The sequence below is a fragment of the Mus caroli genome, unplaced genomic scaffold, assembly GCF_978045245.1.
Source record: "Mus caroli unplaced genomic scaffold, Mus_caroli_1 scaffold_8, whole genome shotgun sequence".
In the NCBI taxonomy this organism is placed as follows: Eukaryota; Metazoa; Chordata; class Mammalia; order Rodentia; family Muridae; genus Mus; species Mus caroli.
This window is the reverse complement of record NW_028227263.1, coordinates 82,232,611-82,258,216: the sequence shown is the minus strand read 5'-3', so window position 1 is coordinate 82,258,216 and position 25,606 is coordinate 82,232,611. Positions and strand designations below refer to the sequence as shown.

Genomic DNA, 25,606 nt, shown 5'->3' with positions numbered 1-25,606 from the left:
GTCCCATTTTCCTTGTTGGACTGAAGCAAGGGGGAGCACGACTCAGTCACACCCTTCAGGGCTATGGAGTTTTATGGATCTAAGAAATGGACTCATCAATAAATTCTGGCTTCATTTAAAAAATACCTTCAGTCTCTGGAGAGGGCATAGTTACCGCAGACAGCCCCTAGTCTTATCTCTCTACAAGGAGGGAGGGAGGAATGTGTTCTGGAAGCTGTCCACATATTCTGACTATATCTTGTAGCTTTCTAAAAGGCTTGTGTGTCTGGACCACTTAGGAATTTCTAACTGCATCAGAATGAGTTAAAGCTTTCATGATAGTTTGGATGGTCTAAAATGCTTGTGAACAGCTCACACCAGTGTGGACAACTCAAAAATCAATCCTAATTTAGGAGAGAAACTAATCGATCATCATGAAATTATGGAAACCATAATCAAAAGCCCATTCCTTCGTAGGAGATAATTAATACCCACCAAAACCTTCATGGACCAAAAGTCCTATAAAATGACAAAAAGAGGGCTGGTGAGATGGCTCAGTAGGTAAGAGCACCCGATTGCTCTTCAGAAGGTCCGAAGTTCAAATCCCAGCAACCACATGGTGGCTCACAACCATCCGTAATGAGATCTGATGCCCTCTTCAGTGCATCTGAAGACAGCTACAGTGTACTTACATTAAATAAATAAATAAATAAATAAATAAATAAATAAATAAAATGACAAAAAGAGATAGTGATAAGGTCACAGAAAAACCTACACTATAATGAAGGAGTTTACGAGAGCCATCTGATGTTAAGACGCCTTTGCAAGCTGGGATGGACTTGGGTTCTAGGCCGTGCTTGACATTTGCTTATATAGCAGAGAAGCACTTGAGTGGTGTGCAGAGGTCTAGCTGGTAGCTGCTGATCATTCTGTGACTGTGTCAGATTAGCATCCTTGCTTTCCTTGGTCTTCAGCCTTGTAACCTCATTGTCTGGATGGCTCTAGCCATTGCTTTCTATTCCAACAGAGAGAAGAAAGGGAAATGCCCAAACCACCTTTGGTGTCTCCCCCTTTATGTTAAAGCATTTCTGTGAATAAGCACAAGTAAAGGAACTGGGAAGGTGGCGCTGTTGTTAAAAGTGCCTGTCATGTAGGCATGAAGACCTGAGTTTAGGTCCTCAGCACCCATGTAAGAAGTTGGGTGCAGTGATGCATGTCTGTAATGCCAGGGCTTGGAGATCCCTGGAACTCTGGCCACCAGCATAACCAAATGGATGAGCCCTGGCTCTCATGTTCAAATAAGGTGAAATGCAATCATGGAGCATGCCCAGTGTTGACTTTGGACCTCCACACGCATGTGCCTATATGAACACATCTGCACCACACACACACACACACACACACACACACACACACCGGCATATAGCTGGGAACTGTGAACTCGACTTTCTGTGGCTGCAGGGAAGGTCTGAGGAGGTGTTGATTGAACAAGCCCTAATCTGCTAACCCAGTGCCTCCAGCTAGTAAGCATGTCAGCCTTCTAGACTGAAGAGAACTGTGGTAGAAATCCCAGCGAACTGAGAAATGCAGGGTCGTGAGAACAACAGTCGAAACTCAAGCAAGAGCATCTTCATCCTAACATTGACCATGTGTCTTAATTAGGATTTCTATGACGTGATAAACACCATGGCCAAAACAACTTGGGGAGAAAGGGGCTTATTTCAGCTACAACTCTTAATGCCATACTTCATCACTGAGAGAAGTCAGGGCAGGAACTCAACACAGTGAGAAGTGAAGAGGCCATGAGAACGCTTCTTACTGATTTGCTCAGCCTGCTTTCTTATACCATCTAGGACCACCTTGCCAAGGGATGGCACTGCCCACAATGGGGCACATCTATACCACACACACACACACACACACACACACCCTCCCCCAATATCAAGTCATTAATCAAGAAAATGCCCCACATTGGCCTGCCTATAGGCCAATCTTATGTAGGAATTTTCTCAATTGTGGTTCCCTCCTCTCAGATGACTATAGCTTGTATAAGTTGATAAAAAGCAAAATAAAATCCTAGCCAGCACAGCTAGACATGGTGTGACCCAACCCTGTGCTGTGTACTATGCCTTTATCATGCCACATGACCAGTAATGCTACAAGGAATATAGACTTTCTGTCTTATGGCACGGTCAAGCTAAGGTAATGTAGCTGATGGTCCATGGCTGAAGAAGCATGGTGCCATGCCTAGATTTAGAGCCATGTCTAGGTTCTTGAGACTATTAGTTCTTAGCCTGTGTTTTCTAACCATAGTGCCTCAATCATGAGGATAACTGAGGGTGCGGGCTGGTGATAAGACTCATTCTTGGCATATGAAACTCCCAGATCAATCCCAGCACTCAATAGATAGATAGATAGATAGATAGATAGATAGATAGATAGATAGATAGATAGATAGAGTGAGTGGATAAAAAGATTGGAATATCTGTACAAGAAGGTAAGTAAAACCCAACAGGTACTTAGCTTAAGTCAGGCACCAGTGATCTAAGTGCTCCAATATATCAGCACTTCAGTCACTGTAATAGCAATAAGAGATAGGTGCCATCACAGAGGAAGAAGCAGGTTCAGTGAGAGAGAGTCATTGACTTGAAGTCACCAGACATGGAGTAGCAGAATGGGTTGGAACTTGGGCTTTGATCTCAGCTCTTCATCCTCATGCTAAGATGCCGGTGTGCAGCCACCCCTGGAGAGGAAAGCGATGCTTCCAGAAGATGCACCATTCAGGTTTCAAGGAGTTCACAGGAAAAGAACCTGCAGATATCAAGAGAGATTCCTAGAAACTTCCCAAAGTGATGAAAGATAGAAGGTGCCTTCCAGATGTCTCCTTCTGCAGGAATCATTGGCTGAAAGCAACAAATTTAGGAGTAGAGGATGTGTCAAGAGTTGCACCCTATGGAAAATCTTATGTAAGAATCTAGCATGCATGTGTTTTCTAAAACCCAAAGGTTAGCACTGATCACAAGCAATGGCACCTAACAGTGGCTTGTTTGGTCCAAAATACAAAGATCTAAAACTCATACTTCATTCTTCACACAGTTCTCTTGTGAACTGAAGCTCTTGTGGGATGTCTGCAATCCCAACTCCCTACCTTCAGCTCTGGGCTCACCCTGCCATAGTTCTTGGCCTTGTGTGTTGGGGACTAGGGTTCATTGATAGCCCATCTATAACTCATATACGGGCTATGCCTGGCCTGTATGTTGTCCATGTGAGAGAATGGGAACTCCAGTGTCTGAGGCCTCTGGTCCTAGAACTGAGACTGCCCTTTAAACCTTCCTTCTCTCAGGGGTCTTCATATGACAAAGCCACCTTGTTGGGTGCTTAGATCCAAGGTTTTACTTGCTCTTAAAATGAATACTTAGAGCAAGTCTGTCCAAAGAAGACTCCTAAATAGAGGTGTCCTCTTTGACTGTGAGTGGACAAGGCTCTGGCGATGGCATGATTCTGGGGCAGTGTTGACAGGTTAGGGGTCAGGTGACTCTGTGGAACCACAGGGGTCATGGGAGGGGTTAAGAAAGCAAACAGCTTTTCTCTTTTACAAACACGATCAATTTTTCACTAGTAATCAATGACGGGCATTATACATGCTTTATAATGGGAACTTTTATTGCTTACATGGGGCTTTAAATTTTTCTTTAAGATAGAGTTTGGTTCAGGCAAAGATCTGCATAGGTGAAATTAAATTCCCTCTAGAAATCTCTGTGGAATGTCCTCCTTTTGTATCTGTACAATATCAGAACCTCCAGATCCTGTCTTCTCTTCAGTGGACTCCCTTCTCCTTTGACTCCCTCCTGAAACTTCCTGAATGTATACCAGCTTATATACAGACCTTCCCTTCAAATAGATACTGCACTGGCCACATAGGGCCTTCACCTTGCTCTTTCTTTTCTTGGTAAATGCTGGATAGTGTTCAGATCCAGCTGGCTGTTTAATCAGTCACCCAGGGCATAAACCATGGATGGGCAATGGTATATTAACCAGCCCATTACAAACCAACTCTTAGGAGGTTTCTGGCAGCAGTGAACAGTCCTCTGTTGTGATGTGAGTTGTTTTATAAGAACATGTCCTGCATAAATCAGGGTTCGCAGCTTATGTCAACTTTAGAGCATGCTAACTTTGATGGACACAGCTGAAGTGTCTTGCAAGAGGGGACAATAGACACAGCTCTTGGCCAATGTGCCAAGTTTTTATGTGGCTGTGACAAAATACCTGAATAAACAACTTAAGGGAGGAAACATTTAATTTGTGTTACTCTTTCAGACCATGCTTTCCCAGCTCCATTGTAGAGGGCCTGTGAGGGCCCTGCATGAATGGCAGACAGGAAGGGGCAAAACAGAGAGATGTAAGACCTACTTTCTCTAACCAGGCCCCACTTCCGAGAGCTTTCTTTACTTCCCAGTGATATCATCAGATTATGCACCCATTAGTGAATTGATCCATTGATTGGGTAAGAGACCACCATGATCCAGTCACCCCCAATCAGTGACTGATCACTCTCTGGGGACCAAGACTTTCAGTGAGAATCTTCATATCCAAGCCATACCAGCTCTAACAGCTGTTGATAAATTGCTGACTCGCCCAGACTGTGCCATCCAGCTAGATGACCTTAACCTGCACACTAGGTATACAGTGGCATCATGTTGATTTCACATGCATATCAGTCATCAGAAGTGAAGTCAAACACTATGTTCTAAGTTCATAAGCTAAGCTAAGCCGTCTATGCCTCCCTCCTGCCATCCTTTCTGGTTTTGTGTCTTCCATAGAGTCTCTTTGTAACCCCTGTCAGCCTCAAAGTCATAATCCCCCTGCTTCTGTCCCTCAGATACTGGGATTAAGGTACAGATTGCCATGCTTGGTTTACATCTCCTTTCCTCAGCCTTTCCTGAACACTGTTTCTGTAACAGAGTAATTAAGATTTACTTAAAGGAGGAAGGATTCATTTAGCTCATGGTTTCAAATGTTTCAGTCTGCGGTTGGTTCACTCTGTTGTTTGGGGGTCTGTGGTGAGGTAGAACACTATGACAGTGGGCAGGTGACAAGAGTCTACCTTGTGGCAGCTAGGATGAAAGAGAGAGAGGAAGGCTCAAGGTCCCAAATCCTCTTCAAAGTCACACCCCAATAAATAGCCTCATTTCCTCCAACTATGCTTCATTCTTAAAGGTTCTATTGCTTCATAGTAGAGCCATCAGCTGGGGCCCTGGCCTTTAGTGCAAAGGCTTCTGGGGGACACTTCAGATCCAAATTGTTAACATAGCATCTGTGGGGCCGAGGAGATGGCTCAGTGGCCAGCTGCTTACTGCACAAGCTCAAGAGCAGGAGTTGCGATCTCTAACAGCCACATAACCAGACACAGTGGCATATGCCTGTAACCCCAGTCTCAGAGAGCAGGAAGGGGCTGCTGGAAATAGGCAAATCCTGGGGAGTAGGAGGCTTGCAGCCAGCTAATCTATCTGAAACCTCAAGCTGTCAGTCAGCAAGTGGCCCTTCCCCGAAATGTAGAAAACAGCATAAGAAGTCATTTGGCATTGACCTTTGGCCTCCATATGCACACTTGAGTGTCTGAACCCTCAAGTATATATCTCTCTCTCACACACACATACACACATGAACACATCTACATACCCCCAAAACTACACTAACAAAAACCTTACCCTTTGTCCATTGCTCTATAGGATCTAGCCCCTCCGCCCCCCAAGATTTATTGGAGGATAATTGGAAAGTAGAAAATGTGCTTGTAAATGTGTACAACATGGTTTTTGTATAAAAATACATTGTGCTCTAATTTCTACAACTGAGCTAGTTAACACATTCTCACCTGTCACAGTCCCCTTTTGTGTGGAGAGAGAATACTAAGATCCATGGTCTTAACAAATCCCTAACATACAATCATCCCTTTGAGATCCAAAAGCTCCTCCCAGATACCCAAACTCCACAGATTCTCCAGTTCTGTATAGTAAATGGTGTAGTGTATGCTTGAACCCTGTGGTGTACATACTCATGTGTACCTGATTGACCTCTCTGTGACATAGAACACCGAACGCAGGTAAATGCTGTATAACTGATTATTATGCTATAGCGTCGAGAGGATAAGGACAAGAATACATTGCTGTACAGGTTCAGTTCACATGCAGTTAAAGGTTATTTCAGTCCACAGCTGTCTGAACTGAAAGTTGGGATTTGTATCTGCTGGTGACGGTCACCATGTCCTATGCTAGTTCTGCAGGGCTCACTCTCCTAGGCTGAATGCTCTTATACTTTGACCAGTGCTTGCCTTAAGCCCCGGATTGGCCTTTGTGTTTCCTATGGATCTGTGCTACTTTTTCACTTAAAGGAAGTGAGCTCATTGGGAAGTTTTCCTGGGTTATGCTTATCTATATTTTGGTGGTATTGTTTTTCTATATTTAGACAGAATTTCACCCTGTAGCACAGGCTAGCCTTGAACTTGTAAGCCCCCTGACTCAGTCTCCTCAGTGCTAAGGTCACAGGTATGAACAACTGTACCCAGCTTTGGTTTCTTCTGACACACGCACACACACACACACACACACACACACACACACACACCACCCCTTCACACCCCAACCCCACTCCACCCCATATACCCCACATACCCCACACCTGTGTACACACACTCACACGCATGCCATACCACACATACATTCTTACATATTACTTTGCCAAAATTCTTATGGTTTCAAATGATCAATCTCCTTCTTTTTCAGTCTTTAAGGTCTGCGTAATCCTTATCTTGTTCATGTTGTTTTTTTAAAAGTTTTCATCTAGAACTTTTATGATTTAAAAAATTAAATTCGATTCATCTGCAATTTTTTGGCATATGGATACAAACAGAGGTTAGTTACATATGGAGCGCCATGCACCCAAGCAGTTGACTAGCTGTGGCAGAACATCACTGGTGGAGAGCCCTGCCTTTGCTGTGTTTCTGGCTCTGAATCTATGCAGGGATGGCTCACTAGGTTCCAACTGAGGCTGCTTTACACATAGGATTTATGTGCATTTTACAGCATGGTATAGTGTGTTCCTGTCCCCATTTTTCAGACCTTCCCTGGAGACTTTGTATGGCTGTGTGTGTCTGTGTGTTTGTGTATGTACACCCCCCACCTATCTATCTATATCTATATCTATATCTATATCTATATCTATATCTATATCTATATCTATATCTATATCTATATCTATATCTATATCTATATATATATATATATATATATTGGATCAGCTTGTCTAGTTACACACACACAAATTTCTCTTGACATCTTTATTTGGTGTGCATTAAATTTATCTAGTTAGAAGGAGAGCATCAGTTCTACAGATAGATATCCATCATCCCAGCCCAAAGAGGCTTTCTGGCCCCATGAGGTCAAACAGGTTTATCTTTAAAGCTTGTTCATAAACTCTGACACATATCCCTTTTGTTTATTCTTTGGTATTTTATCCCACATATTGTTTTGATAAATGTTATCTTTTGCTTCATTCCATTTTTCTGACTTGTTTGTAAGTACAAAGAAAGTTATTGATTTTTTTATATTAAATTCTAAACCATTGGTTCAGTCAATTTTCTTAGATTTCTTTTTTTCCTTCAGCCCAAAATACATTCTTATTTGTTTTCTTGGCTTCTTCCTGGCATGGAATCTTACCATCTGCAAATTAGAATGTTTTCCATCCTCCTTTCCTGTTTCCTGTCTCTTTTTCTTCTTGTCTCAATGAATTGAGTAGAAAATAAGGAACAGTGTTGCATAATAATAGTAGGAAATGCCACTAGTTAAAGATAAAGCACCACCCTTTTGAGAGACCCATCCTTTTACTTTATCATAAAATTTTCATACCTACAGAAATTAGCAACAGATCCGTCCCCCTCACCCTGCATGGTCGCCGGCATCAGACTCACAGTCACCACCTCTTTACGACTTGTGGTGCTCAACCTCTATCTGCTTTCTCCTCTGATCTCTAAAGCAATCCCATTTTTCCTTTAAGTATTTCAATTATGTATCTTTAAAATATAGGAACTCTATTAAAAATAACTTCAATACCATTGCCACAACTAAAATAAAGCTAGCAATCTTTTCTGTGTCATTGGTGCCAGCTAGTGTTTGCTTTTGCCCATGCATGGTGTCCCTCTGAATAGAAATCTAAACAAGCTTCCCTACTGAGCCTGGTTGATAGATTTTATAATCCTCTTCTATCTCTTATAGATCCTGCACTAATCTTTTTCCCCTCTAATTTTCTTTCTGTAGCTGTGAGGAAAACACTATGACCAAAGCCAACTTTGGAGAGACAAGGTGTATTTGATTTACATTTGCCGGTGATGGTTCATCATTGAGGGAAGTCAGAGCAGGGACTTGAGCAAGAGCTTGAATCAGAAGCCATGGAGGAACTGCTGCTTGTTGGCTTGCTCAAAGACTATATGTGCTTACCCAGCTTTCTTATATAACCCAGCATCAGTGTTAGGGAAAGTGCCGCCCATAATGAGCTGGGTTCTGCTCCTTCGATTAGCAATCAAGACAAGCCCCCACAGACATTCCCACATCTGATCTAGACAGTTCCTCCAGGGAGGCTGGTTCAGAGGACGCATCATGCTGAAAATTGAAGCTGACTATGACTGGTTTCTTTTTCATAGCAGTCTTGTTGACACACAGTGTAAATCTGTATCATTCACTTGATGGCACTTTTTGCACCCTAGGCTAGGATGGTTGCTTCCCGATGGCATTGTCTGCATGGTCCTCTGTCTATGCCCAGGAAAATGGTCAGGGTTTAGATATGGAGCAGTCATAATCAGTCTGATTGTGTGGGTAGAACTTCATAAATATCATTACATCTTTTATTAGGAAGCTCACAATACCTGGTTATCTCTCTTGATGATTTTAGTGACAATAAATGATCATTGTCTGGATCCATTTACTGGTTATTGTGATAGCATCCTTTCCTGGCTGTTGGTTCTGTGAACTCCTATATGGACAAACTTCTCCATGTCAGGCATTTGGTTATCCTGACTATAGTGCACACAAGAAAAGCTGACAAAGTCTTGATTCCTTCTCTTTAGCAATGTTTAATAGAGTGGGTTTCCCCACCAACCTGTAAAAGTATAAACAGTGGGCTTAGGGACTATCACTGGGCATCCTTGGGTCACAGCCTGATGAAGTGGCCCTGAAGACAGCTTGCTTATAGATGCCTCCATACCTCTAACCAACTGGCCTTTGGAGGTTAGTTCCTAAGTCTTCTCATGACAGCCTTAGTGTGTTCCAATATTCTGACATAATTTATTTATTTTGTCCTGGGAGTGGAGTCAATTATTTATTTTATCGTGGAACAAGGTGAAGTACTGCTTAGAGACTAAAGTCTGGGTGAGGTTGAGGCTCCTTGCTGCAGAGCTTAGGAAGCAGTCACATGTGGTATGTGGCACAAAGCTCACAGCAACCCCATCTCCTGATGCTTACTGCCATGCATACCCCTCACCCCGACCATGAGCTGGTAAAAGTGATGAACAGGATGTTGCTTCCAAGATTAGGTTATAGACAGAGCAGTTTGTGCTTCTCTCCCTCTTGCTTGTTCTGTAAGGGAGCCAAGCTGCTGTGCTATGGTCCTCAGCTGCCCTCCAGAGAGGCCAGCAGGCAAGGGACCTAAGTCTCTGCCAACAGCCCTGGCAGGGAACTTGGAATTGGTCTTTCTTGTTCAGCCCTAAGATCGTAACAGGCTTCACAATTACCTTGACTACAGCCTCCATGGAGATTCTGAGCCAGAGGCCTCAGCTGAGCCATAGCTGGAGTCCCAAGATAATAAGTGTTTGATGTTTTAAGCCACTAAATTCAGGGGTAATTTTTTATGCAATTATACTCAATAAACAATAACTAGTATGCTATATTTTCAAAGTTGCACTGCATAATGATTCACAGGAACATTTTTCCTGGGGCTTCGGGGGTCCTTGCACTTGAGCTTTCTTGTTCCTGCGTCCCAGGTTCCAATTCTCAATGGGACTGGGATTATGCTTTTGTCTTAACTCTGCTACTCACGCTCCAGTTCCAGAGACAGCAGCATCGATGTTGCCAAGGATGCAGCCCAGAGGCTCAGTTAGGAGTTCCTGGCTTTTATTCTTGTCTTTCCAGCACAGCCCAGCAGCAATGGACCACCAAATGGCCTCAAGTGGGGGAAGGAACCATCTCCATGCCCGGGGAGGCTCTGCGACCTATAGTTCCTCCCTTCCCATAACACCCTATCCCAGATCCATGCTGTGCCCATGACAGCTTTGTGTAGCTTGGGAGCCATAGTTAATTTTTTTATTATGTCACAAATGAGTATTCAGATTCATTTATTCTCCTCCCCCCCCCATTTTTTTTAATTCTTAGAAACAAGCATTTGGGGCTGAGGAGATGGCTCAGTGGTTAAGAGCACTGACTGCTCTTCCAGAGGTCCTGAGTTTAATTCCCAGCAACCACATGGTGGCTCACAACCATCTGTAAGGGATCCAGCGCCCTCTTGTCAAGAGTGCAGGTCTACATGGAGGTAGAGCACTCGAATACATTAAATAAATAAATAAATAAATAAATAAATAAATTTTTCTTTTTTCTTTTTTTAAATCTAGTTCAATAAACGCCAAGCTTTTGTCAGTATGACTATGACTATGCAAAGTGCTTGCATGGGTCTAAGATAAACACACAACACAGGGCGTGCATAAAGGTGTTCAGTCCCGGCTGCTTCCCTCTTACCTTCTCTGTAGAAGCCTTCCCCATATAGACAGCCATATATAACATTTAATATAGTTAGCAGCATAGTCTTTTTAAGTTTTATATAGGGTTTTATGGGGGGTCATTTGATGTTTCTTTACATACTTGGTTTATGCAATGGTTAACGTTTCATGTACCGTCATTGTCAGTTTATCTCCCCTCTTTCAGTGAGAGGCAGAGAACTTAGGTTTCCTCTCTCCACCACGCCTTTCTCCTAAACACCGGTCCTAGCCACTCACTCAGGTCCCGCATGGCTCTAGTCACCTTCCAGGCTGCTCCATCAGACCCCAGTGTAGGATGGCTATGCCCGGGTAGCTCCCAGGATTTTGTGTTCACAAACAGTGCCACAGAAAATGCCCCTTCCTGTTTGTCCAGGTTTTATTTTGAATTTATTATCCTTTTTTCTTAGAAGTTATTCACCCAGATACAGGCTAATACCTAGGGTGTCCTTGGCAGAGCTGGAGACTGACCTGCACTAGGCCCTGATCTTTTCTCCTCTGCCAAGGCTTCTCCTCCTCCTGCAGCCACTGACCCTTGCCACTCACCGTGTTCTAAAGTACCACACTGTATCACCGTGACTTGTCCCTGTCCACGACAGTCCTGCCTGTCTCAGGCCTGGATTTACAGGTAGCGCCATCTGTTAGTAACAGAGGCCACTGTGTTCAGGGGGCTTCTTGGAGGAACGAGCTGCTACAGAGCTGAGCCTTGCTCTGGAATAAGCTGGTGTGAACAGGAGAGCACAGTAGGCCTTAGAGCCTTCCCAGCCGGCCTGGAAGCGATTCCTTCCACACTTAGGGGCTCCTTCTCATGGATTGGCTTTTCATTGACCTGGGTGGCTACCCTGGTATGTGGACTTAAAAGAGTAACACACCCCTCCCCCCCAGAATGACACATCAGATGGGTGGCCTTTCTGAGGCTGTGGAAACAGGTGTCTGTCCCTCTGTACCATAGTCCTCACAAGATCTGAGGCCTATTCTCCCCCCTTTCCCTCCCACTGTATCCATCTGTCTGTCTCATATCTCTGCACACTTGCAATCCTCTTTTTTCTCCTTGGAGCCAGAACTGGGGAATGGCTCACAGTCTGTCCCTGCCCACGTGCTTCACCCCATGGGCTGGCTCCCACCTGCTATTCCTTGAAATGGCTCCAAGGTCACCGCTGGCTGCCTTGTCAGGATGCCCAGTACATGGGAGCCCCTTGTAGATGGCCTCCTGCCAGCCTGGTACAGATGGGCCTGTGTCTCTCTCCAAGCCCCTTCTCATCATGATGCCTGGCAAAGCTAGTTCCTGGGGCCTCCTTCCACCCCCTTGCCCCATGTCCTCCTCGCAGTGACTCACCCATGCCCATAGCTTCAGTTGGCACCCCTCAAAGCTCATTCTTAATCTCTCGTCTAACGTGGGCGGCCTCCTGAGCTTTACCTGGAAGGTGACCTGGCTCCTGCAGCTAATGGTCCAAAATCCTCACTCCAGAAGCCAGTCCTTTGCCAAGGGACCCCTCATAGTAAGTAGACACCCCAGTCATCTACCACGGATCCTTTTGACAATCCCTCCCAACCTCACTTCACATTCAGTGCAAATTTTGACTAAATCTTTCGACCCCCATCATCTTCCTGGTCTACACCATCTCTTGCTTGCTTGGACCACTGCAGTGGCCGCTCACCCACTTAGCAGCTTTCTGGTTTTCCTCTCGGTTGTTTGTCTCTCTAGAGGAAGTGGTGCAGTTGGGCCATGTCTCCGGCTGGTAACCTGAAATGACAGTCTCTGGAATGGCTCCAGAGTCCTCACATCTGGCCAGTGTTTACTCTACACTTTGACTTATTCCAACTGCTGGCTCATTCCTTGCATCAGGTCAACTGGGCATCGTTTGGTTCTTCTGAATTGGTTCTCTGTCTGTGACCCCAGGACCTTTGTGTCTGCTCTTGCCTTAGCCTAGAAGGTTCTCTTTGGCGTGCTGATCCCTTCTACTCACAGGCAGTCTCCTCCTGTTCCTTTAGCTTTTGAGGCCACACCTTCCCTTCCCTTCCCTTCCACAGTTCTTCCTGATGAGTTTCTGTTGTCCTGTGGTCTGCTGTCAGCCTCACCCTCTGGCCGGTGAGCCATGTTTAATGACATCACAAGTCCTCACAGGCAGGATACTGATTTGGAGAAAGCCATTTGACCTTGCTTAACATGGCCTGTCTCATAAAATGGGATAATGAGGTTGCTTTCATGGAACTGTAAACGACTGATGACCGGGACCCTGCTGTCACACAGGGCTGGTGAGTCAGACAAAGCAGTGCACCTGGGGCCTCCCAGCTACACAAAATTCTACCCATTTGACTCTGTGCTCCAGCCCCACAACCATACCCTGGGGCACCCAGGCAGGAGTGGGAAGGTTTGGTGCTCAGGAGACTTAACAGACTTGGCTGGCGTGCTGGCAGCCTCTGCCCACTCCTTACACGCAGGATTTATTGTCCCACCCTGGTAGCATGGCAGAGATATGTGATACCGGGTACAGCTCCATAAGACCCCAGCACTTCCCTGTCCATAGAGCTGACAAGACGCTGCAGGTCCAAGTGCATACCCCAGGGTCACACAGAGAGCACAAGGACTCTGCACAGGACAGCAGGCTCGCTAACTAAGCTGCAAACAAAGGCTGCTTCCAGCAGGGAAGGAAGAATAGTATATCACACCCCTCTCAACTGCACACAGGGGACACGCACCATGTGAGTCAGAGGTACAGCAAGCAGGGGCAGGCTGCCCTCTGGGGACTCAGGTTCACCTGTCTGTCAAGCATTTGTAGTTGTTCGCTCTCTGTCGCCCTCTGCTGGTGTCAGCTAAGTTTGGCAAAGGAAGAGCAAGCGATCTTTGTACAAAGGGTCTGCGCCCTCCACTGGTCTCAGATTAGTGAGAAGTAACAGTCCTGTCAGCAAAGATGAAAACGTGAGCGTGAGCCTCATCGAGGTCCAGAAAGCTGGTCAGGTCACCTAGGTAACTGGCAGGTCTCCAGGAAGGGAGGGAGAGGGACTGGGGCAGCAGCTTCTGAAAGTGGGAGTCAGATTCAGAAGACAAGACCTGCCCCAGTCCCTCTCCCTCCCTTCCAAAGAATGGAGGACACCTCCATAGTGTAGGTCACAGTATTGGCTGAGACTCACTAAGGGCAGAAGTCCCTGCACCATCCATGGGACACAGTATTATACCCATCTCCTCTTTACACACACACACACACACACACACACACACACACTTACACTTATACAGAGGTGGGGTGAGGGAAGGAAGAGGGGGAGGAAGAGATTATTATTGTATTGTGCTCCACTTGGAGGATGCAGGCCTGTGAGATGCCCGTTGGCCAGTAGACATTTCTGATCCATCTTCACTGGAGAGAATGAAGCTTATGATGAGAAAACTAATGTCCTTCAGCCTGAAGCCTCAGAGGTCACAGTGGAATGCCCTGCATTGATAGTACCTGCCCCTTATGTTGGATGCCCTCAGAACCCCCTGGCTGGTCCACCTGTACAAAGGCCATAGCTGCCATCAGCCAGCTCCAGACCCAGGGCTATGATGCCTTTGATCACAAGAAGGAGCCTGATTAGACTCTAACCATGGAGAGCTACAGGGCCAGTGAGGCTGTCTTGTCCTTAGAGGCAGGGTGTGGGAGATTTCTCATGAGAAAGCTAGTGTGGGTATATGACCTTTCCGGAAGTGCTTGATCTGGAAAACCCCCAACTGGGGAGGAGTCTCCTGACTCTGCTCTCTTCTACTGTGGCTACCTTTGGTTTGAGCATCCCTGTACCAATCCTGGGTCTTACTGAGTTCTCATGGCCTGCTCAGATGCAGAGCAAGGTCCTTGATTCACCCCCTGAAGTCTCAGTTGTACACTCAGAGCAAGGTCAGAGTCTCGGGGGGCCATAGGCTTGCGAGCCCAAGTCTGGATTCCTTCTCTTTATTCTTTGACCATTTGATACATGTATATAATTAACTTTGGTTATTTTTATACCCTGTTACCTACCCTATCTCACCCCTCCTTCTCCTCCTGAAACCCTTCTTTCCCAACAAGCCCACCCTCCCCTTCCATGTCTTTGTGGCATTTGTGTTCATGGTATGTGTGTGAGAGAGAGGGATGGGAGGGAGGAGAGAGAGGAAGAATCACACTAAGTTTCTTGGCAGCTTGTATGGCATGGGCGGGCTTTATTTACTGGGACATGAGCAACTTGTCAGAGGTCACACCACTCAAGAGAGTGACTCCCCTTCCCAAGCAACCATTTATAGATCTTGGGGATGGGAAACCTCACGAGCCCTTCCTTCTTTCAGGATAAAATGTTGATGGACCCAGTCTTGTGCAGGTGACCACAGCTGCCTCGAGTTCATGAGCCCTTTCTCTGGATGGCTCGCGTTCCAGGAGTTTCTCTGAGAGCAGTGACCCCTCTGCTCCCTCTGTCCCTCATAAGAGTGAAGTAGCTGGCTCACAAATGCTGTCACCCTGGGACTAGGCACCTGGCCATCAGATGCTAGACTTGCCTCCCTCCGGGTGCCAGCCAATCCTTCTCCTCTCATCTGAGTTTGGACTAAGATACTCAGACACGTGGTTGCATCAATAGCTGAAGGTGCCTTCCACGGAAGCTATTCCTTCCCACTCAGAGCCAAGAGCTCCTCATTGCTGGAAGCTCACACCTCTCTGCTCCCAAGAGCTTGGGGCCAGTGTGTGAGGTCCAGAACCACAGCATGTGTCCTACCTCCACCCCCAGCAGCTTCCCTTACTCTGTGTGCATGTATACAGTATGTGTTCATATGGGGTACTGGTGGCCAGCACTGTGGGATGGGAGCCTGATGATCTAGGATGGAATTCTAGGTGAGTGGGACTTCATGAGAGTCCATGATGGACTTACATCCATCAGATGGATTCAGCCGGATTGGTCTTTTTGACCCAAGCCATCACAGAGCTAGAGGCTAGAGTGGGTGGCTGGAGGAAGTGTGATAACAAAGCTGCCACCCCAGTGACAGAGGATGCAGCTGCGCTGGCCATCAGCAAGGTGACAGTGGCATTGGGAGGAACAGCCTGTGATGCGATTGTTTGCCAGGCCTCTGGGTGCTGTTGCTGAATCCCCTGTTAGAACCCAGAAAGCCTGGTCTTATTGCCTTCACCTACATCCTGCCCAGCCATTTCTGTATCACCCATGGGAGCTTTTGCATCTCAAGTGTAGAACTCAGTCCTTGCAACAGACAGGACAAGTCCTGAAACAGTCACCATCTGCCCGTTCACTAGAGCTACAATGCCCAAGAACCACCAACTTGACTTATTTTTGTTTTTCTTTGGGAAAGGTTTTCTCTGTGTAGCCTGGGCTGTTCTGAAACTCGGTCAATAGATCAGGCTGGCCTTGAATTCATGAAGTCACCTGCCTCTGCCTCCTGAGTGCTGGGATTAAAGGCATGTTCCACCATGTGGATTTAATGGTTTATTTTATTAAAATTATAGTCATTCCTCCTCTGTGTCAGTGGAGAACTGGTTCCAAGACCCCTTTGGGAGCCACCCACATCCCTTGTATAAAAAATGTAGCTTGCACAATCTCCTGCACACTCAGATGCGTCACTAGATGGCGTAACAGTGCCTGCCATGTGAACAATCGTCACACTGTATAACCACAAGGACAGAGTCTTCACTTGACCAGTGTGGATACAGCCATCTCCGGTCTCACAGCACAGCGTGTGATCTGAAGTTCACAGGTGTGGACCCCAGATACAGAATGGTAGCTGTGTGTTCAGGAAAGAAGTCAGTCTTCCATTGAAGTGCTCAGAGCACGCGTGTCCGTGGCCCTTGCATGAACAATAGAGATGGAGCAATCCGTTGGCAGAGTTTCTGCTGTACCGTTGTGGTCTAGAAATAGCAGATAGAGCCAGGACCGTGTTGCCTGGCTAGGGCCTGGTTGGGTGGGATAAGAAGCTGCAGGCTAGCAGGAGTCCCGCTGCATGGTGGAGAAGGGACCTTTGCATACCGTCGTGAGAATGTTGAACATGCTGCTGTGTCTGGGAAGCATTCACACGGCAGGTGCCTGTCCCCTGGGAGGCTGAGCTATCTTGACAGACAGTCATCTGGGGTCCTGGAGTACCCCTCACCCCATTCCTGCAGAGTGATCTAGCCATGTTTCAGTTATGTGGCTCATACTGGCTTCCCCTGAGCTGCAGGTGCATAGCAGAGCTCAGCCCTCCAGCTTCACCATCCTGGTCACCGTACCTTGTTCGGGGTACATTAAGTCCCTGGTTCCTGGTGGTCCTCTTTCAGGAAGGTTCTCACTCTGCACCTCTTCAGTTCCAGGGCCCTGTGAGGCAGAAGACCTCATTGATGGAATCATCTTTGCGGCCAACTACCTGGGCTCCACCCAGCTGCTCTCTGAGCGCAACCCCTCCAAAAACATCCGAATGATGCAGGCTCAAGAAGCCGTCAGCAGGGTCAAGGTGGGGTGTGCTTCTGGGCCCTGAGGGTTACTTGGGTGGGCCCCTGGAGGGAGCTCTGAAATGGAGGGAGTAGAGTGGGGTACAGGTGCTCTGTCCAGCACAGAAAGCAGGCGTGCTTTTCATTTCCACGTGTTCATTTTCAAATGCCCAGCATGTCAAAAGAGACCTATAGCCTGGCTGGCCAATGCTCAGCTGGACACCATTGTCACTATCTCCTTAAGCATGGTCCACTCAGTCTCTGGGAAATGATTTGCAAAGATAGCTGATAGCTCTAAAGCATCCCTACCTTTAAGCATCTTTGTATGGAGACTTAAATCCTGTCCCAACAGTATATTTTTAGCACTTAAGTGTTTCAGGAAGCAGGGAAGAATCCATCAAATGTCACTCAAATGCATAGCCTCGAGGAACACTGACACACTCAAAGCTCTGTAGGCTTTTTGGTCTGTGCAGTTTTTCCAGCAGGTGATGATGGGCAAGGGACATGTGAGGCCACATTAACACCAGGGGGAGGGAATGTGGCAGTATTCCCCACCCTGGGTAAAGTGGAGCCTGCATATACTACTAGCCCGTGGGAGTGTGGAACAATGTCAGCCCCCCATCTCACTCCCACCACACACTAGCCTCCATGGATGGGAACAAAGGGCACCGTGAGACAAGACCATCTGTACTGATGAGGAGAAGATGAAGCACAGAGCGCCAGGGCTGAACCCAGCCAGCCCTGTCCCTTGACAAAGTCTCTGGGCCCTATGGCTCCCGACCCAGCCCTGCCTGTTCCTTGGTACCTGATCCCATCTTCTGGTATAGTCTAATTCCTGCCACTGGGGCTGGTGTACATGGATAGGTTCTCTTTCCTGTGTGTTCTCAGCACAGTGGTGGTGACAGTCCATCGGTCCCTGCAGGGGACTTGCCGAGTTGGAGTTCTTCCTATTAAGCACGAGGCTGAAATAAACCTCACCTCAGCTTCCTCCCTGATTTTCTTTTCTCTTTTTTGCTACTCAGAGGATGCAGAAGGCTGCTAAGATCAAGAAAAAAGCGGTGTGTAGGGCCCATGTGGGCTGTGTGTGTGTGTGTGTGTGTGTGTGTGTGTGTGTGTGTGTGTGCATCGGTGGGTTGGTGCATGCATGCCTTCTTCTATGCATGGGGGCTTCTGGTGGGAATTCAGACAATACCACATAGTTCATAGGCTTTACTTCCCTATTAAGAAAATGCTGGATTTTAGGGGGTGCAATAAACTCACCCCTCTCCCTCTGTCCAGGCAGGCTGGATGTTAAGAGTCTCTTAGCAAAGTAAGATAGCTTGCAGGCCTGGGGTTGGGATGTGCTTCCCTGCAGGGGAGAGCCTGCTTGCTTGCAGTCTCCTGTCCTCCTGTGTGCTGCCCAGAATTGGGGAAGTGAGAGCACCGGGATCCTTATGAATTGGTGGGGTTCTTATTCTACTTCTGGGTCTATAGGCCCAGAAAGTCTATAGAGAGACAGGCTCTGATGGAGCTAGACACAGGGCAGCTCTTTTCAAAACAGCCGTCAGCTGCCAGGCTACTTTGCTCAAGAGGACTTCTTTCTGGGCAGCACCTGGAGGTCATTATGCAGGGTCCCTTTTATGATCTGGCTACAAATAGTGGGGAACACTGTGCTGGCTGAGTCAAGGCTCATCCCGATCTCTGGTATCCTTTCATAGGATGTAGCTTCTTTCCATTTTTGCCAGGGCAGGTCACAGATGACCAACCCCACCCTTTTGCAGGTCCTAGATGACCTACCTCACCCCTTTGCAGGTCACAGATGACCTACCCCATCCTTTTGCAGGTCTTGGGTGACCAATCCCTTCCCTTTTCTCAGTTTCTCCTCCATGCATTTACCCACCATTCAAATCTAGTCCACATGAGTTGCTTCGCTCAAATTCCTTTGTTGAACTCAGCCAACCTATAACATTGTTTTAATTTACTTCTGGCTTTTCCTGCTTTTGAGCCACGATCCCATCACATAACATTTAAGGTATAGTGCCACCTGTGTTTGAAGATGTCATGGTGGGATAGTGAAGCCCATTTCCATTGTATGCTTCCCTAAACAATTAATTTAAAATTGTGATGCTGGGGACTCCATTGATGTCAAATACAACCCAGGGTTTTTTTCCCGAGGGAAAAGCCCTTCATATTCCAGAAGATTTTTCTTCAACTGAATTGTCTAGAAGGGTTTTTTCCCCCTAATTATTTCACAGAAGCATTATCTTGTGGTAGATGGAGAGCCCCAAAGATCTTTAAAACAGAACTAAAATGTATATAGTCCCTAAAATACAGATCCTCTCTTTGAATTAGAATTCTCCAGAACTTGTCTGCTGGGAGAATTGCAATTGGAAGTTTGTCTTCTGAGTAAACTAAATCCAGCTTTCTGCTCTGTTGTCATGGAGGATAGCACCGTGCCCCCACCCCCAGTGACCACCCTGAATTATTTACTCCAGCAGGCAAAGCGGTCCTGCTCCTGCGGGGGTGGGGGTGGGGATTCTTTCCCAGTGCCTCTGTGAGGTAACTTGGATCCTCACAGGTGTCAAAACCAATTAGAAGCTGTCCTCCTTAGGGGCAGGCCTTGATTGCTCCTCAGCCTCCAGAGCAGGAGGTTGAAACACAGCTGACTGACAGAAGCAGCAGCTTCCAGTGATGGCCACAAACAAGGAGTGGCAACTTCCCCCTACCTGCATGTCACTGCCACTTGATGCTCTGTCCTGGTTCTGTCCTCTATCTCTCATGGTTTTAGGAAGGCCTAACCATGCATCCATGTGACTGTGAATCTTTAAGCAAAAAGGAAGAGCTAGGCCGGAGTCAAACCTCTCTGAGAACATTTCCCCCATGTCCTAGAGTCTCCAACCTCAAGAATATACCTGGAGTCATGGTGACAGTTACTGAACCCAGCAAGAATTAGCCAGGGGACCCTGCTTGCTGCCAAAGAGGGCCAATACAACCCCAGGCACCTTCATGGCAAGCTGCCTCTTCTCTCTGTGCTCTGGGCCTTTAGAAGGAATTCCTCACCAAGCAAACAGGCTTGCTGTGGCTTCTCCATTTTGGATTAGTGTTTCCTTGCATGTCGCCTCGGGTCACTGAGTGCCAGGCAGTGAACTGTGGTGGCCCTTTGGGTTGTAACCACGCATGCTGTTCTTTCTTAGAATTCTGAGGGTGATGCTCAGACACTGACAGAAGTAGACCTCTTCATTTCGACCCAGAGGATCAAAGTCTTAAACGCTGACACGCAGGTAAGCACTTGAAAGACAGTTGTCCAGAGTCACCATAGTCAACTCCTACACCTGGGACCTCAGGAGAGCAACCAGCTAGCTGCAGAAGTGGAGTGTGTGTCTGTGCCCAGGTGAAGGGCACTTTTGTTTATCTGTCACTGTCAGAGAATCTGGGTGACGTACTGGACTACTGATTTTCAACCTTCCTAATGCTACAACCCATCTACATACATCTCATGTTGTATGACCCTGCCCCCAACTATAGAGTTATCTTCGTGGCTACTTCATACCTGTTAAGTTTGCTACTTTGTTATGAGTCATAATGTAAATATTTTTGGAGATAGAGGTTTGCCAAAATGCTGCACTAGGCTTGCCCGGATCCCTTTCACCCTGAAACTGATGCTCTTGCCAACATTCCTTGCAACGGGAAAAGGACAAAATGGTGATTTAAAATGACACCACTCTATTGCTGACTGACATCCTCCTATGCAATGCTACTCCGAGTTTTCCCTGCTCACTTTCTCACGAGACTCTGAGAACCTGATGGTTTGGGGTGTCACGTTGACGGCCTCCCGCCAACATTTGAACACTTTTAATGTTTTGCATTCTGAGACTGTAAGATCTTTGTCAATAACCTTATCCTTTACCTTCCTCAGACCTGAGCCAGGCATCTTTCTCAGGGACCCATAGTTTGTTTTTGGAGACAATGACCATAGAGAAACAAGGATCTGGCTGTGGCTGTGTGCCTGTTACTGAGTGTCATTGCTACTGGGCCCTGGCAGTTCTCAGAGCTAGACTGCGCGTGTGAGTTCATCATACTCGGGTCTCTGACTGGGACTGTAGAGCTCGTCTCCTCATTCCACACACACTCCTTTGTCTTACAGTATGAACCCTGGTTACTGGCACTTAATTAACTCTTCATTCCTGGGGTGGGGGTGGGGGATGCCCAAGCCAATCAGCATCAATGAGGAAAGGTTTGCTTGGCTCACTGTTTGGGTGGTGAGATCTGCAGCTGTGGTTCTCAACCTGTGAGTCGTGACCCCTTGGGGTCCCATAGCAGATATTTTATACTACAATTCATAACAGTAGCAAAATCACAGTTGAGTAGTAGCAACAAGATGATTTTATGGTTGGGAGGGGGGTCACCACAACTTGAGGAGACCGGTATTAAAGGGCCGCAGGATTAGGAAGGCTGGTCTACACACACCTATGGTGAAGCAGCCACCATAGTGGGAACACAGGGGAGAGGGAGTTGCTTATTTCCTAGTGGTTTTCAAGAGAAAGGAAGGGAACCTGTGGCCTGAGGTTCTAATACTCATAGGGTGTGTTTCCAGTGATGTAGCTTTTGTTCAGCCAGGCCTAGCTTCCTGAAGGTTCTGCCACTTCTCAGTGGCACCACAAGTGGGGCCCTCTGGGGACATTTCTGATCCAGCTGCAGCAGCCTACAGAGGGAAGGGTATCAGGGTGGCTTACAGGAGAATCCTGCTGCAGTTGACCGAGTCTGTTCTTAGGGACATGTCATTTCCTGCCGCAGTGAGTACCACCACCATGACGTATAGCTGCCAAGGTGGGGGCTGGCCACATTAGGACCCTCTACCTGGCATGTAACAAGACTAGGGTCCCAAGAAGAATGGAGGCCCCTAGGCCCTGCCTTTGACACCATCACATCAGGCAGTGGGGATCCCACTTGGCAGGTAATGTGGAGGTGGCTTCTCTGAAAGGTACATCCCATGTGCCCCCTGAGGGTGAGCATGGCCAAGGGGGTGGGGCCACCACAATGATAGGCGGCTTCTGCCCACGAGGGACCAGAGCTGAGGGATGACGTAGGAGCTTCTGATAGTGGACAGTGTCGCTCACGCTGAAGACCTGGCCACCACTGTCCCTGGGCTGTGGATGCTGAGCCCCTCTATAACCTTAACAAAAAGTAGATCACTGGCTGGATCAGTGGATCCCCAACCTGTGGGTCCCGACTCCTTTGGGAGTCAAACGACCCTTTCACAGGGGTGGCATATCAGAAAGCCTGCATATCAGATACTTACATTACCATTCGCAACAGTAGCAAGGTTACAGTTATAAAGTGAAAACGAAAATGATTTTACGGTTGAGGGGTCACCACAACCTGGGGAGCTGCATTAAAGGGTCACAGCATTAGGAATGTTGAGAACCACCGGCCTGGACAGATGCAGGCTTTGCAAGCCGCTCGCTCGAGATAGATTCTGTGCAAAAGAAAAGAGCTCCCGAGGTCAGAGACTCAGAAACACCAGATTTCCCTTTGTGACAGGAGAACAAAGGTACAAAAGGCCAACTGATTAGTTTCTCAGAGCCTTTGTGAGTAGCCTTGTTAGGAAGGGGTCATAGGCAAGATGCCCAAGGAGATTCCCGTCAAGTGACAAAAGACATCAAGAGTTATAGGCCTGGAGAGGGACCGCTATGGAGACCCACTGAGGACCGCAGGCTACCTCAATACTTCATCTCCTGACTTGTGACAAACTCATCTTTTGGCTCCCATGCAGGAAAGCTGAGAGAGCATAGAGCCAGCCTGTGTGAGAGCATTATATGTTACTGAGATGGGGATGGGCCTCAGCACAGTGCCACTCCTTATCGGAGGATAGAGAGCCCCTCCTCTACGTCACACAAGTCACATTGTCCAGGACCGTCATGAAACACTCTGTTTGCTAGAGCTGTGATTCTCAGCAAGGGCCACTTAATTAATGTCCTCTCCAGGACGTTTGGCAATGACCAGAGATATTTCTGGCATGGCATCCCAGTGAGTAGAGGCCAGGGATGACTACCATCTTGGAGTGTGCGGGACAGCCCCCGCCTTCTACAATAGAGTGAACTGACCACAAATGTTAGCAGGGTCCAGGTTACAAACCTCCAGAGCAGACTGATTGTTAGAGGCTAATTAATACTCTGTGTTCCCTGATATGGGTCTCTCCTCCTCCTGACAGGAAACCATGATGGACCATGCCTTGCGCACCATCTCCTACATTGCAGACATTGGGAACATCGTGGTTCTGATGGCCAGGCGCCGCATGCCCAGGTCAGCCTCTCAGGACTGCATCGAGACCACGCCTGGGGCCCAGGAGGGAAAGAAGCAGTACAAGATGATCTGTCACGTGTTCGAGTCAGAGGATGTAAGTAGAGGCTAGGACGTGGGTGAAGGAACTGCCCCTCTCCCAATAGCCATCGAGCCACTCAACTCCACAGTCCACCCAATGGAGACCCCAGGAGAGGAACGAGTGTCTCAGCCCACACTTGCATCTCTGAACAGAGTGAACAGTAGTTTTATTTCCCTTCACTGACAGGTGCTTCCAGAGCTGTGAGATGCATAACTCCTGTCTTACCAAGGAAATCGTTCTACACAGTCTCTCACCCCTTAAATGAAGTTCATCTTTGCCTAAGTTATCTGTTATTAAAATGCACATGCTTGCATGCCAAGGTTGCACAGAAAGATGCACCTGTTCCGAGACTGGGTAGACTCTGCCTTTGCTGTGTCATTTTGCCATATAACATTGTTACAATGTAACAAGTTACAACATGTTTTTTTTTTTTTTTGAAAATTTAAATACCATGGATCCACTAAGAGATCCTAGGGTTGTAGAAGCCTATAATCATAGGTCCTCAGAAGCTGAGGTAGTGGGATCATGTCTGCCAGACAGAACTGCCAAGAGGAGAAGGAAGAGGAAGAGGAGGAGGAGGAGGAAGAGGAAGAGGAGAGGAAGGAGGAAGAAAGGAAGGAAAGAAAGAAAGATGGAAGGAAAGAAAGACGAAAGAAAATAAATATTTGTTTCTAATAACAGAAACAAAACCACCCCTTTGGGGTGGGGTGGGGTGGGACACTCCAGCATCTTGATTGAGGTCTTTGAAGGCTGACCTTCCTCAAGCCTTCCTGAAAGACTGTAGTTGGGCTGTTATCTTTTCTCTGTTGACCTATTCCTTCTGTGAAGAGGCCATCCCAAGCTTTCGTCAATGGTGGCAATATTGTGACATCAGGAATCACCCAAGGGGCCAAGGCATGCTTGGTCACAGAAGGACTCACAAGCATCAGTGTAGGATCCATACATTTCACGATCTGAAACCCAGTGGGGAATCTTCATCTGAAAACAAGGTTCAAAGCAGTGTGTGAGGACTGTGTTACTTATTTTCTAAGGCATCAGTGGAAAGTGCTTTGAAGCAAGGGGTGTTTTATAATACAGACCAGGATTTCTGTATAGACCTACCAGACTGTGCGCAGTCTTACACTTCCCACCATTGCATGGAGATCTGTGGACAGGTGGACAGGCATGTTTTTATGGCTGGGAGTTTGGGGATGTCTTGGAGAGACAGTGTGGTGAGTGTCGAGTGATAGGGAGAGCGAGCGAGAGTCGTCAAGTAAGGCTCACGTGCAGACTGTGGAGGAGACAAGCATGTGAGGAGCCCCAATTCAGCTGGTGCAGACATCTTTGAGACTCAGTGAAGGTAGAACCCAAGCTACATAGACGTGAAAGAGTGAGAGAAAAGTGCTTGATCAATGTCAGGCACCCCCAGAGCAGCTGCTGGGAGAGAGGACATGACGGTAGCCCTGTCCTGCTGTGTCCTGGGTAGCCCTCTGCAAGGCAGAACTCAGTGCTCTAGGGATAAAGGAGGAGTGGATGTTGCTATGGAGGTGACAGAGCCAGGAAGAATAATGCTAGGCATGACCTCCTCCCACCTGCAGGAGGCCACCAGGCACCAAGGCTCCTGCACCTACCCCTCGGGCCATCTGGGGTCTTTAGCAGCCTGTGCCCACAGGCCTGGCTGTGAGCTGGAACAGGCAAGGAAGGCCTGTTGGATGGGCTGGCATTGTGCCTTAGCTAGTGAGCCCTTTGAATTGGCTCCTGTTCTGACAGGAGGGAACCAAGGACACAAGGACAAGGGGCAGGGTGGGAAGGCAGTGTGTGTGTGGGGGATGTGGGGACAGTAAGGGCAGGGGGGACAGTAAGGGGAGGTAGGGACAAAAGGGGAAAGCAAGAGACAGCAGGAAGTACAAACTCCATGGATTGTTCTTGAAGAGGGTGATCATTCTAATGTGTTAGCTGACTTAAGTCTCGGGGCATTTCCATAGGGAGAGGAGGAGGAGGCATAATATTGCAAGAAGAGGAGGTTGGAGGATGGGAGGTGGGAAGAACCCAGTCTGGAGCTTTCATGGTAAAGACGTCTGATGCAGT

The 25,606-nt window shown here is 47.4% G+C and overlaps 1 protein-coding gene across 8 annotated transcripts in view; it reads left to right on the top strand.

Annotated features, from left to right (window-relative positions):
- The window catches only part of Apba2 (amyloid beta precursor protein binding family A member 2), a 243,735-nt gene that overhangs the window by 206,660 nt on the left and 11,469 nt on the right, over positions 1–25,606 (top strand). For 7 of the 8 annotated variants that reach the window (XM_029480040.2, XM_085841672.1, XM_021167642.3 and 4 more), the window contains 4 exons: positions 17,056–17,201; positions 18,201–18,236; positions 20,352–20,438; positions 23,369–23,554. In XM_029480040.2, the coding sequence (XP_029335900.1) occupies positions 17,056–17,201; positions 18,201–18,236; positions 20,352–20,438; positions 23,369–23,554 (455 nt within the window). The remainder of the gene's footprint in view (positions 1–17,055; positions 17,202–18,200; positions 18,237–20,351; positions 20,439–23,368; positions 23,555–25,606) is intronic. The other variant, XM_085841675.1, reaches the window with a different exon arrangement.